At 47.3% G+C, this 14,254-nt stretch overlaps 1 protein-coding gene across 1 annotated transcript in view; it reads left to right on the top strand.

Annotated features, from left to right (window-relative positions):
• LOC119440113 (juvenile hormone acid O-methyltransferase) overlaps positions 1–13,561 on the top strand; it is a 63,436-nt gene extending 49,875 nt beyond the window's left edge. Inside the window, exons 6-7 of the mRNA XM_049662762.1 lie at positions 5,490–5,646; positions 13,328–13,561. Coding sequence (XP_049518719.1) covers positions 5,490–5,646; positions 13,328–13,491 — 321 coding nt within the window. The 3' untranslated portion in view covers positions 13,492–13,561. The remainder of the gene's footprint in view (positions 1–5,489; positions 5,647–13,327) is intronic.
• Positions 13,562–14,254: the final 693 nt, after the last annotated feature.

Raw genomic sequence — 14,254 nt, 5'->3', positions numbered from 1 at the left:
GATTACGATCATTACGATAACAATAATTTTAATCGCGATAACGATTACTCCAAAGTAATAATGCGTCAAACGTTTTGATGTAGGGACTGCGTTTGTATCAATGCAAGTAGAGCGCACACGATCTGGTCTCATTTCGCCACTATAACTCTTCACACACGGCTGCTTCTGCTGCCGACTTCTGTGATCGAGTAGAGGCACATGCCCAGTTGCCCAATTTATGGACTGCTCTGCGAGACGAAGCAGGCAAGACCAGCAAATTGCCGGGAAGAGGCAAAAAAAGCTGCACAACATGTCACGGAGCGGCATATTTTCGAATGGTTTGGACGCTGATTAACGACACGCCGAATTACGAGCGTCAAAAACGTGGGCTCCTCACTGTGCAGCGTATAATGCATTCGACATCGACACGCCGAATTACGGGCGTCAAAAGCGTCGTGGCTGCTCGGGCTGCCATCTCGATTCCAGACGCGACACGCCGATTACGGACCCCGAGGTGTGCGTGTACGGCCACGTGGTAGTGCCGGGCTCGACCTTGGCCCTTGACATTGGGAGAGAGGATAATCTGCGGTTCTTCGTCCATGGTGAAAGGGCGCGGCCAAGATTGTTGGGAGCTAAGAGAGCTGAATTCGGAGAACGCTACATAGCGGCAGTTTCCCTACCTAGGGAACTAGGGAAAGGAGAGGCTATTTAAGCGCAGGTTTTGGGCCCTGCTGATTAGTCTAGAAGCTGAACCTATGCGCTACTGAGAAGCCGTTGGGGAGCTAGTGCCGTCCAGTATCGCCTGGGCCGCCTGGCCACGTCGGAACTCCGAGGAACTTGTTGACGTACGAGACGTCAAACCAGCGTCTGCAACGAAGCTCACGGTAGTTCGCCTCAAGTTAGCTCAACCTGCTTGAGAGAAGACGTCCAATCTAGACTCCCGGGAAACCCAGCTCAGCAATTCGCATCCACCTCGACAAGATCGGACCGCCAGCATTCTTCGGGAAAGCTTTGTGCACCGACTTCCACGGTTTATGGACTTGCTGCTGCTGCCCGGCCATGCGTATGACATCGTTGCTTTTCTTTTGACTTTGATTTCTTTTGAACTGTGTTTATAGAATTATTGTTAAGTGTTATTCTTGTGTATTTGATCCTCGCACTGTTTCATTTTTATATCTACTGTTAATCGCTCGTATTTATTTGTCCTTATCATTGTGTATATTAAGCTCAGGTGTGTTAGTCTGTCTTGTGTCTTTTTTATTATTGTATTTTATTAATCTGTGTGTATTTATCAGCCGATAAATATCTCGTTTTTTTGTTTACTCCCGACTCTGACTCTTTTCACTGTGCTCGCTTGCGTACGGAACGACCAACCAGCTTGTCTTCCCCGTCGATCGACTTCGCGCCGACGACAAATCGGGGACAGCTGTGACATAAACTGGCGTCCACGACAGGACGTTCCGTACAAAAAGCAGCATGGTGAACGGAGAACGATAATCGTGGAGATTGATCGGTTAGTGCTACTGACACATTCGTGTGCAGTGTCGAACGCACATGCATGAGAATTATGAGCGCACGGTTTTTGGTGGTGTAGCAGTAGCGACATTTTGGAGGAAATGGAGTTCGAAAAGTTGATAGAACTAGGCAAACAGTTAGGCCTAAAGGGCGCTGATTTGGCGACATGGGTTGTGCAACAGCAGAGACAGGCAGTCCAGGAAGGGCTGGAAGAGCGGGCGTTGGCCCGAGAGAAAAGGCAGAAAGAGCGAGTGGCGGCGAAGGAAGCTGCAGAACGCGAAATACGGCTGTTACAATTAATGATTCAGTTTAAGCAAACTGGCAGCCTGAGCAGGGCTAGCAACGAGCACCTAGAAGTACAGGAGGAGCAGCATAAATGTCAGGCGCCCGTAGAAGTCGCGCACGGAAAGTGCGAAGAAGTCGCACACACGGTTCTACCGATTGTAGAAAGAGGCTAATCTTGGTGAGCCTAAAGGTACAGCCACAGTTGATGCCAGATCCGTAGACGGTGGCGTAGTGGTTGAGGAACCCGTTGATGGGGACCGGATTGAGCGCGACGAGATACTGTGCCAATTGAATGCGAGAGAAGCATCTAGGCCAGTCGTGGACGAGTTGGCGTGCGTCGCGAAAGTAGCTCCTGAAGTAGTAGTCCGACGTGACGCAAACTTATTAGGCAAGGGCACCAGTGTCAAGCTCAATCGATCAGAAAAGTGCGCAGAAGCACAGTGCGGGCAGGACAGTGAAGTGGTGGACAGCTCCCAGATATGTGAGCTACGGTGCGGAAAAGAAAATAGCTGCATTGCACCGAGGTGTTTGGAGCTCTCCGCCAGTGAAGGTGGAACTGAGAGGGGTGATTCACCCGCTAATCATCCAGACCATGCGGTTGAGGTGGCAATCGTGACCGACGATATGCGTGCCGGTCACCGCGAGATGCGAGCTGAAGGCTCGGTAATTGGCGCCAGAAATCGTGCTAGGAGAAAGAGAAGGAAGCGGTGTCGCAGAGACCGTAATGCGGCAGAGAAGGCAGCGCCACCAAGTAAAACAAAGAGCGCTAATCCCTGCGGAGAGCGCGGGCAAGAATCTCGAAAGGCGCGTTGGCCGATTGCAATGTTTTGTGTACGAGCGCGTCCGAGCCGCCGGGGGAGGAAGAGAGAAAAGGGCCGTTCGGCGCGGGGGCGGACAAAAGCAAGGGTGCCAGTATGTTCCCCCTCGTTCGGTTCCTAGAAAAGTGTGCACGGCATGGCACAGAAGAGAGAGCCGATACGGTGCCGCGAATTAGGCATAAGCGTCAATAAAGTCGCAGTGCAATGCGTGAAAGGCATGCTGCCTGTTTATGAAGTGTCGGGGATGGACAGCGAGGAGAATGGCCGCTGTACCTTTTGCATTCTCTCGCTGCAAGATCAGCTGTCAAACCGCGCCCGCCTCGAGTACGGCTTAAGGATATGGCGCTACCTTAAGCTACTAGAAATGAAAGTGAGGCAGGTTTTTGGTAGAAACAGTTTGTTTCTTTATTTTTCCGTGTTAGGTTAATCTTTTAGAGATCGTTTGGGTGAGCAAGTTCGGAGCTTTGTGTAATTATTTTGGAAGCCCTCCGATATTCTGAGAGAGCTGGCTTGCGCGCGTAGAAAATTTTTGAAACTTTACTTTTTTTAATATGTCATTCTTTCTGTAGCAGTTAGGCTTGCTTGTGGGTGAAATACGCTGTATCGGTTCACTTTACCGAAGGGTTCAGGATTTATTTTTCTTGAGAATGGGTAGCTTTATTTGAGGGAGCCGTTGCGACCTCGCGTGTTAGGAAAGTGTTTGTGCCGTTTCGTTAAAGCGTGGCTTGCGCGGACACAAAGGAGCAAAGCACTGGTGCGTATCTCGCACGTGTATTTGCAAGACGACAGCAATTTTTGGTTTCATTTAGTGCGTAAGCGCTTTGCAAGATGCGCGAATGTCCTGGTCGTCTTGAGCGCGTGTTTGGCGCACGTTTTTGGTTGCCATTGCACTAGTACTTGTATTAAAACAGATGTGGAGTGCGAACAGATGGTTCATGGCGTTTGTGCTGCATAAGATATTTTCAGTGCCATTTATTTGGGGTAATGGTGCAGTCGAGTTGGAAAATTTTGGTGGTGTGTGCCTGGACGTGTAGTGCTCTGTTCATTTGTTTTTTCGTATAGTACACGATGTTATTTGATGTATAATGTTATGTATACATGGATCGGCCTTCTTTTTCTTGTTTTCGAAAATGCCACTCGTGTAAGTGAATATTGTGTGATAATATTCTGAAAGTGGGGGGCTGTGTCACGGAGCGGCATATTTTCGAATGGTTTGGACGCTGATTAACGACACGCCGAATTACGAGCGTCAAAAACGTGGGCTCCTCATTGTGCAGCGTATAATGCATTCGACATCGACACGCCGAATTACGGGCGTCAAAAGTGTCGTGGCTGCTCGGGCTGCCATCTCGATTCCAGACGCGACACGCCGATTACGGACCCCGAGGTGTGCGTGTACGGCCACGTGGTAGTGCCGGGCTCGACCTTGGCTTTTGACATTGGGAGAGAGCATAATCTGCGGTTCTTCGTCCATGGTGAAAGATTGTCCAATCTTCGTCCAAGATTGTTGGGAGCTAAGAGAGCTGAATTCGGAGAACGCTACATAGCGGCAGTTTCCCTACCTAGGGAACTAGGGAAAGGAGAGGCTATTTAAGCGCAGGTTTTATGCCCTGCTGATTAGTCTAGAAGCTGAACCTATGCGCTACTGAGAAGCCGTTGGGGGGCTAGTGCCGTCCAGTATCGCATGGGCCGCCTGGCCACGTCGGAACTCCGAGGAACTTGTTGACGTACGAGACGTCAAACCAGCGTCTGCAACGAAGCTCACGGTAGTTCGCCTCAAGTTAGCTCAACCTGCTTGAGAGAAGACGTCCAATCTAGACTCCCGGGAAACCCAGCTCAGCAATTCGCATCCACCTCGACAAGATCGGACCGCCAGCATTCTTCGAGAAAGCTTTGTGCACCGACTTCCACGGTTTATGGACTTGCTGCTGCTGCCCGGCCATGCGTATGACATCGTTGCTTTTCTTTTGACTTTGATTTCTTTTGAACTGTGTTTATAGAATTATTGTTAAGTGTTATTCTTGTGTACTTGATCCTCGCACTGTTTCATTTTTATATCTACTGTTAATCGCTCGTATTTATTTGTCCTTATCATTGTGTATATTAAGCTCAGGTGTGTTAGTCTGTCTTGTGTCTTTTTTATTATTGTATTTTATTAATCTGTGTGTATTTATCAGCCGATAAATATCTCGTTTTTTTTTTGTTTACTCCCGACTCTGACTCTTTTCACTGTGCTCGCTTGCGTACGGAACGACCAACCAGCTTGTCTTCCCCGTCGATCGACTTCGCGCCGACGACAAATCGGGGACAGCTGTGACACAACAATACCTTGGAATGCGTCATAACTCACCGACTGTGCTGGCGCCGGGATTATCGTGCCAAATTCAAAGCAGCTACATTAGCCTCTGTTTTCATCAATTGCAATGAATGGATTGCAGCTCAAGGAGTGAACATTTATTTCTCAGGGAATGATTCGCTAGTGTAAATTGGTTCTTTTGTTGCACGAGATTGTCTCGGCAATGTTTCGTTTGCATCAGTAAGAAAAACATTATTTCATGGATGAAAGAAGCTCAAATCAAATATGACCGATAAAATGGCTTGTTTCTTTAGTTTTATCTCCAGGAGGTGAAATTGGTGTGACCCACAGATATTTCGTGCCGTATAACTTGCTATTCAGTCATATAGAGGTAATATTATCTTTGTGATTCATTTCACCTCAGTATTTGACCAAAGTCTGAGAACGTATTGCATAGCTGGGCATGTTCGCGGGGTTAAAATATAAGATGTTCCTTACAGCTTCTGTCTGTGCGTTTTTAAAATCCTTCTGCCCTACACTTTTAATAATAATTCAACAACGATATTGCCTGGTGAAAGTTTTGGCGTTTTTTACAGGTGTTTGAAAATGCTGTGCCAAAAACACACGATATTGCCGACGTGGGTAAGCTGAAATCCTATGTGGAGAACCTCGTATCATCAGCCGGTATGGTTCTCATCACACTGGACGTCTGGCAACGAAAATCTTCATTTTTGGACACTGAAAATGCTGTGGGTACGTTGGCTACAAATCCGTACTTTTATTTTTGTATTTCCCTTGCACAGCGTTCTGAATGCGTACCTCAAGATTTAGACTTCGAAGTGTAAATCAAGTTCAACTGGAGTCTCCGGATTTTCACATATACATGAGGTTTCTTTATAGCATCCTGTGTACATAAGTTGTAAAACGAGTCACTGACTTCATACATAAGGTAATTCAGAAATTAGGGAATCGAGATATCTGCGGAGAGTACAATCAACGTCTCTATATGGCTTTCATAGATTATGAAAAGGCATTTCATTGAGTAGAATTACCAGCAGTCATAGAGGCGTTGCGTAATCAAGGCGTACAAACGGCATACGTGAGTACCATGGTAAATATCTACAGAGATTCCACAGCTACCTTGGTTCTACCTATCAAGAAAGGCGTCAGACAAGGAGACACAATCTCTCCAATACTGTTCACTGCATGCTTAGAAGAGGTATTCAAGCCATTTCATTGGGAAAGTTTAGGAGTGAGGTTCAACGGTGAATATCTCAGCAGCCTTCGGTTTGCAGATGATAGTGTCCTGTTCAGCAGCACTGGAGACAAATTACAACCACCGATTAAGGGACTTAACCGAGAAAGTGTAAGAATGGGGTTGCATATTGTCGCAGTAAATGCTGACAGAAGACAGGGAAACGTTATTCAAGAACAGCAAGACAACCTCTTCAAACGGAACAGGTTGTCGGAAGCGGAAGGCTCTCGCGCATAGTCATTCGCTCGCATACGGTTCATGCGTACAACATGCACAAGTTCAGGACGGTGATTGCGGTGCCGCGTACAATTCGAACTCTCTGTGACGACCTCGTATGTGAAATCACTGAGTCGCCGCAATATTCCATATGATCCGAAGTGTCGCCTTAACAGCTTCTGGGAGAGGCCTCGTTTCCGTATGGGTGTCCAAACCCGCACTTTGTCGCCGACTTCATAGCTACTGTTCTACGATGAGCACCATAGCGGCCTGCCTCGTAGTCTGCATCGTCTGTCAACTCTTGCTGCACATGCGTCGAAAACATAAACCTATACAAATGTAACAAGACACATGGTGGAAAAAGGCCAAACTGATTAACTTATAAGGAACTTAAGTTCCTTACCGCAAAGAGCTATAGAAGGGGCACTTACACAAGTGACTCCTAACTGACAATAAAGATATTGGCAGTCAGCGCTCGTTCCGTGTTCTCCCTTGTCCGTGTTTATTCGCGCTGTTTTAAAATGAATGATCCATACCAACTAGCCCGCACCCAAACCCTTCTGAGTCATAATTGAAAGCATGTCTTCAATGTTTTGTTTAGACGCTCTGTCAATGCGTTGGTCTGTGGATGGCAGGCGGTTGACTTCCGATGAGCTGTTCCACTTAGCAGCAAGACGTGATGTAAAAGTTCAGCCGTGAATGCGGTTCCTCGGTCGGTTATTACGACGGTTGGTGCGCCGTGTCGCAGCACAACGTTCTAAAAAAAGTGCGCCACCTCGGCTGCTGTGCCTCTCTGGATGGCCTTTGCTTCAGCGTGAATGTAGGATAGTCGGTTGCGACGAGAAAAAAGCGATTCCCTGCAGTAGAAGTAGGAAGTTGGCCGAAAATATTTATTCCGATTGGATCAAATGGTGTTCGAGGAACCTGGACAGGTTGTAGGAGGCCAGCTGGTTTCGTCGGAGGCGACTTGCACCTCTGGCAGTAGAGTCAAGTGCGAACGTGCGGTGGTAAATCTCGGCCAGTAGTAGCTTTGCCGCAGTCTGTCTAATGTTCGCGTGTAGCCTAAGTGACCAGAAGTTACTCGTTGTGACAGGCTTGAAGTACTTCCTTACGAAGAGCTGCAGGAATGACGAGCAGATAGGGTGACCCGCTCGAGGAAAAGTTTCTTCTGTAAAGGTCTTTGGCCCCTTAAACAAAAGAATGACAATCCTCTAGCGAAAACTGTAAGTGCTTTCGGATATCTTCCGTCTAAGTAATTAATTAGTACAAGAAACTCAGGGTCGTCCCGTTGTTGTTCACCGATGGCAGATTTGTCCAGAACACACACAAAAAATGCTGTTTCATCTTGTTCGAGTGGAGAAGCCGACTCTATCGGCGATCGAGACATGCAGTGAGCATCTGTATGTCGCTTCCCCGACTTCTACATGGCTGTCATGTCAAACTCTTGCAGTCTTAGGCTCCAACGCGCCAATCGTGCAGAAGGACCTTTGAGGTTCGTCGACCAAGACAGTGAATGGTGCTCGCTAATAACTTTGAAGGGGCGGCCATGCAAATATGGGCGAAATTTTGTAACCACCCATACAATGGCGAGGCATTCTTTCCGAGTTGGGGAGTGATTTACCTATGTGCGTGAGAGCGTTGTGCTTGCATAGGCAATCACTGTTTCCGTGTCCTCCTGCCGCCGCACTAGAACTGCTCCCAAGCAAACGTTGCTGGCATCAGTGTGGAGCAATGTAGGAACCGACTCGTCAAAGTGGGCAAGCATTGGAGGTGTCTGGAGACGTTGCCGCAAGACGTTAAATGCACCTTTCTCTTTGTCGCCTCATACAAAAGCAGCGTCATCTCTCTTGAGGCAAGTTAACGGTGACGTAATGCGAGCAAAGTCTGCAATAAACCGCCGGTAATAGGCGCAGAGGCCGAGGAAGTGCCTGACAGTCTTTTTAAGAATGGCACGGGAAACTGTGCGACGGTGGGAATTTTTTCAGGATCTGGGCGGAGACTGGCGTGGCTGACGACGTGACCAAGAAACTGTAGTAACGCAAAGCCAAAGTGGCACTTCTCCGGCTTCAGGGTGAGGTCGGCGGATCGTATGGACTGCAGAACCGCTTCAAGCCGTTCGAGGTGTTCTTCAAATGTTGCGGAGAACACGATGACGCCGTCGAGGTACACGAAGCAGGTTTTACACATCAGACCAGAAAACATAGTATCCATGAGGCGTTGGAACGTAGCAGGGCCAGAGCACAAGCCGAAAGGGAAAACCTTAATTTCGTATAGGTCGTGTGGCGTCACAAAGCAGTTTTCTTTCACGGTCCCTCGGGTCTACCTCAATTTGCCAATACCCGCTTTTTAGGTAAATTGAAGAGAAGTAACGTGCGTGTCGAAGCCTTTCGATGGAATCGTCGATACGGGGAAGCGTGTTAGTCGTCTTTCTTCGTCACGTAATTTAGTTTTCCGTAGTCCGCACAGACACGCAAGCTGCCGTCTTTTTTTTTTTACTAGATCTACAGGGGATGCCCAGGGACTCGTTGATGGTTGGATCACGTCGTCTACAAGCATTTTTGTCACCTATTGTTGTACGGGTTCACGTTCTCTGGGAGCTACACGATAAGGATTTTGGTGAATTGATCTTGCCAGATCCTCTGTAATTATTCTGTGCTTTGTTAGAAGCGTCCGACGACTCTTGACGTCAACACAAAGCACTCGTTGAACTTGGCCAATAGCGTAAGACACCGTTCTTGTTCGTGCTGCTGCAAAACAGCGCTGACGTCAAGTACAGGAGCTGGGTCTTGCGTAGGCAATTCTTCGAGTAGTGAACAGCAGCCGCGAACATCTGCAACACCATCAAAATAAGCCACAGCCGTGCCTTTTGGAAGGTACCATCGCTCTGTGCTAAATTGTTTTTAGCAATAGGTTCAGGCGCCCGTCGGGAAGCCGTGAGTAAACAACAAAGTGGTTATTTCGTCGGCAACTCCTTCGCAATGAAACGGTACGTCACAAGGTCCCCAAAACAAGGGTACGTGGTTAGAGTTACAGAATGGATACCAAGAGAAGAGAAGCGCAGTTCAGGACCGCAGAAAGCTAAGTGGGGCGATGAAGTTTGAAAATTTGCATGCACAAGTTAAAATCAGCTAGTGCTAGACAGGGGTAATTGGATATCGCAGGAAGAGGCCTTCGTCCTGCAGTGGACATAAATATAGGCTCATGATGATGATACATAAGAAATACTTGCACTGTGCATAGCGTCGTGAGAATTCCCAGACTATCAAAGTTAACGATCATGCATGAATCGCGATTGTATAACATGATACCAATACTTTCCCTCAAGTTAGAATCAATGACTTGTGCTATTTTTAATCGCTCGGTCTATTCTTTGTGGAACACTGTGAATGTGTTCCACATCTGCGATGGGCAGCCCGTTATGTGGGCGAACATTTCCCTTTTAATTGAGGCATATGGAAGAGAATGTAGGACGTTAGGACCCGCCCATTAACGAAAGCCTAAATCTAGAATGCCATAATATCTGATGCGAAAACTTGTAATACGTTTATCAGTGTTCCCCTAAGACTACATCTTCCTTTGCGACCAAACAGCTCGTGCACATGTAACCATGCAGTGATACCAAAATTCAAGAAACACAATACCTCATAAGCATGTTTTTTTTAAATATCCCCTTTCCACGGTACAGGGTAGCCAACCGGAGATATCCTCGGGTTACCTTCCCTGTCTTTCCTTTGCCAATCTCTCTTTTAAATGTACTATTACGTTCGTCACCACTGTTAACTGAATAAAGCAACACTACATCGAGAAACTGTGACATGTAATCTACAGCAACCGGTTAGTGACCAACGTAATAAAACAAAGATAAGGCCATGCTAGCTCTTTGCCTCGTCGGGCGTTTATTTATTTGTTTATTTATTTATTTCACGTAATTGACAGGTCCGAAGGTATTACAGAAAAACTAGGCTAAAAATAAAAACAAAATTCAGTAAGGATAATAAAGGCATTCTGTACATTGCTTTGAATTTCTTTTTGTCGGTAATGAGGGCGATTTGCGCAGAAATGCGATTCCAGTCCACGCCTGTTAGGAATGAAAGAGTCAGCGTAATGGCTTGTACGGCACATCGACACCCCAACTTTTAGGCACAAGACATAAAATGAAGGACTTCTTTTAAAAGGGGTGGAAGTGAAAAACTGTGAAACAGTCAGAGAAGAAAACCTTTTCGGCGTGAGGAAAAGTTTGGTAAGTTATGGATTCGTTTTATAGATGTCGCACTAGCATAGCCCGAATAGTATCACAAAATGAAGCGCGTTGCACCATTTATGCAAAACTAGAATGAGTGAACTGAGACTGATCCCAAATGGCAGAGGCGCACTCCAATTTTGAGCGAACCAGTTTAATTTGAAGGGTTATTTCAGAGAGGAATGGGCGGGCTTAGCTTTCAGAGATTGTTGATACACAATGCTCAAAATTCTGCAACGCATCCGGAACATATGAGACGTTCTTTCACATTCCGTGCAGCCTAGCCATCGCAACCGCATTACAATTACATTTAAAACCTAACACGCCGCAGCATAGACGAACGTATAAAGAACACCGTCAGGTCAAAATTACTATGAAGCCCAATATCGAGTGCGCTGTTTCTGGTCTGTTAAAACAAGCAGCACAATTCAAAGGGGCGCTGATGACGATGCAATGAAGACGCCAGTTCGGCCGACGACGGTCGGCGTGATGACAAAGACATGACAACGCAGTGGCGGCAATAGAGTAAATACGCCGTCATAAAGACGGCATAAATACAATAGGGTCATGAAACTGGGATGACTATGATGGTGAAGGTGATGAACTCGTGAAGATAATTAAGCGATGGAATGACGACGACGTCGTCACGACAGTGACCTGACGACTATGAGATGACAATGGAATTACTATGTCAAAATGACGATGATGGAGCGACCACTACGACATTACAACGAAAGAACGATCACAAGTAGGGGTAGTAGAGATACGAGTAGATACGAGACAGCAGCAGAAGCAACAACAACAACAGCGGCAAAGTCGAAGAGTCGAAGAAAGCAGTGATTTAAAATGAAATATCGAATTTCACGTGTCCAAACCACAATCTGATTACGGGGCAAGCCGTAGTGGAGGGGCTCCGGATTAAGTTTAACCAACGGGTTTCTTTAACGTGCACCCAATGCATGGTAAATGAGCGTTGTTGCATTCTGCCGCCATCAGAATTCACTGGTGTTGATAAAAAATTTGAGAAGAAAGTGATATAGTAGTGTCTTCTACTGGATACATTCCCATTATGGTATTCCTCCGAATGAAAGTGCGGAAGCTATTGCAAAGGAAGCTCTCTCAAGGCCTCTGACAGTCAGAGCGATGATCAGCCTTTGGTACTAAAAAGACGTAGTTCGCTGCCACTTTCGGCTGCTTTACATCGCGCCAAATGAGCCTTGTGTAATGAAGGAGCTTAAACAATTAGAAGCCGCCCTAATTTCAGAATAAGAATAAGATCGCGGCTTGCCCACTGTTATGTCTGCAGTGCTTCCCTTGTGTTCACGTTTGCATCTTCTCATAAGAGTGCCATGCTCGCCGACACTCGCTTTTCTTTTTATGTTTGCGCCAATGTTATTGCTCAGGAAACGCAACAAACACGCTTTTCACAAAAATAAACGGGATTGTCTTCCGGGCCTCGCTGCTGGTCGTCCGTTCCTCGACTACCGGCGGTCGTTCTACCGCCGAATACGTAACAACACTAGCCTGGGCTTCTAGGCGAAGTACTTCTCTGCTATGCAGACAACGTGAAAAATTGGCGGCTTGGAAAACTTCATTTCGTCCTTCCGCCACTTCGCTGTGGTAAGGAGGACTTAGAAGGCCTGTATATTCCTAAAAAAACAAGAGCTTCGCCTGGTGCTTTCGTAATCCTAATCCTCTTCAAATTCGCTCCCTCCAGCTTCCACAAATCGAGTACCTTGATCATTCCACTTCTAGAAACACTCCTGGAATACCTTCTCGCAAAATGCTGCTATAGGGTAGTCGCCGCCTTCCCCTTGACATTCTGTCGGTACTGAAATTGCGCTTCCTTCAGGTGTCAATATAATATTGCCGGGAACAGCCCAAAACTAAAGGTTCTAGCATCGGGCTTGTTTATTGCGGGATCCGGTTCGAACCCAACCACCGGAAATGTATTTTCTAACCGCAATGCCGGAGGGAGAACCAGGAGAGGCTATCTTTTTCTTTTTTTGGACAGCTTAAACTGGAACGAGAATACAGAACATTTATCGTGAACGCTCTTGTGAGACATTTGCCTTCACAGCTTTCCCTTTATTGGCGCAAAAAGTTGTCCGCGAGATTGTTAGCCTCCCTGTGCCAAACGCTCCCGTTTGAGTACGAAGATGGGCGAGAAAGCTACTGAAGAAAGAGCGAGAAATGATAACGGCAGATAGAGCCGAAGAAATTCATCCGGGTTATGAAGGAAATGATATGCGCGAAGGCGTACATTTTTCAAGCAAGGATCCGTGGAGAACAGAGACGGCAACCCGCACATTCGCAGATGTAGTATAGATAGCTGTACATACGCGTACATAAACGCTGACTTGCTATATACGTGTACTGTCCTTTGTTGATGGAGTAACTCGTAGAACCATGCTAAGCGATATCAGCTGGTGAAGTAATTTCCAGGAAACTCGAATCTGTGAGACACCTTCAGGAAAACCGCTTCTGTGGTAAACTGCTTGTCAGAAAAATTTGGGAGAATCCTGTCTAGCACTTGCTGAAACGACAGAGTCAAGGCGAAACCTTGCCCCCCTCACTGCATAAAAGTAGCTGTCGCCGTCCGCCCACAAATTTGGCCGTTTCCCAATGGCGCCACTTTTCTCCCTGCGTCCATGAAGTGGATATTTAGGCTAGCGGTCTGAAATACGGTCCACCTCACAGTTACCCTCTTTCTTTTCTCACAGAAATGTTCCTGATGGCCAATCCGGTGTTACCCATACTACCTGAAGAGGAGAAGGCGTCCTTTATAGCAGACGCAAGAAAGCATGTACCCGCGTGGCGTGATGCATACCAAGAGAACAATCCACTGCCATTCGCTAGCTTCGTTGTTCATGCCTCAAAGCCTTAGACCCAAGTTTTCAGCCAAATAGAAATAATTCTTGAGTTACTGCAAGTATAAGGCTAATAAAGAGTGTCGAGAGAGAGAGAGATACACCTTTATTTAAATAAAGATCGTGCTTGGTCACTGTGGGTGGAGCCCCTCTCCCAGGGCCCCACTGGCTATTGCGGCGCGCCGGGCCTGGTTGAGGGTCGCCAATTGGCTTCCCAAGTCCAGTTCGGAGAGTCGCGCCTACCATGACTAAGTGTATCGTTAAGTACCGCCGAGACGGCGTCTGCCGGACGCTGCGTGCATTGGTAAGTGATGTGTTCTAGTGTCGGGGTGGAGTCGCACCATGGACATCTGTCGCTGTGTTTGTTAGGAAATATTTTGTGCAGTCTATGTAAGTGTGGGTAGGTGTTTGTCTGTATTCGGCGCCAGTCCCTCGCCTGTCGCCTGTTGAGCTTGGGGTGAGGTGGAGCTTTGGTTCATCTTCCTAGTCGTTGTGCCTCAAGTATGTCTCTCGGTGTGCTGCCGGATGTCGGAGAGGCGACCATTCGATTGGTATGTATCGCGGCTCGGCCTGTTATACTTCGAGCCAGACGATCCGCCCGATCGCTGCCTTCCATTCCGGTGTGCGCGGGACACCAGGTTATCCCGTGGTCCAATTCGAGGCTTCGTCCTAGTATGCGAAGGACCCCGGCCGGTAGAACTCCCCGAAGGAAGAGCCGGCAGGCGTCTTGCGAGTCTGTGAGTATATAAGCCGACTGGCTCTTGGCCTCAGCGTCTCGGA

This window comes from Dermacentor silvarum, chromosome 2, assembly GCF_013339745.2.
Source record: "Dermacentor silvarum isolate Dsil-2018 chromosome 2, BIME_Dsil_1.4, whole genome shotgun sequence".
Taxonomy (NCBI): domain Eukaryota; kingdom Metazoa; phylum Arthropoda; class Arachnida; order Ixodida; family Ixodidae; genus Dermacentor; species Dermacentor silvarum.
This window is presented reverse-complemented; position numbering and strand designations above follow the sequence as displayed.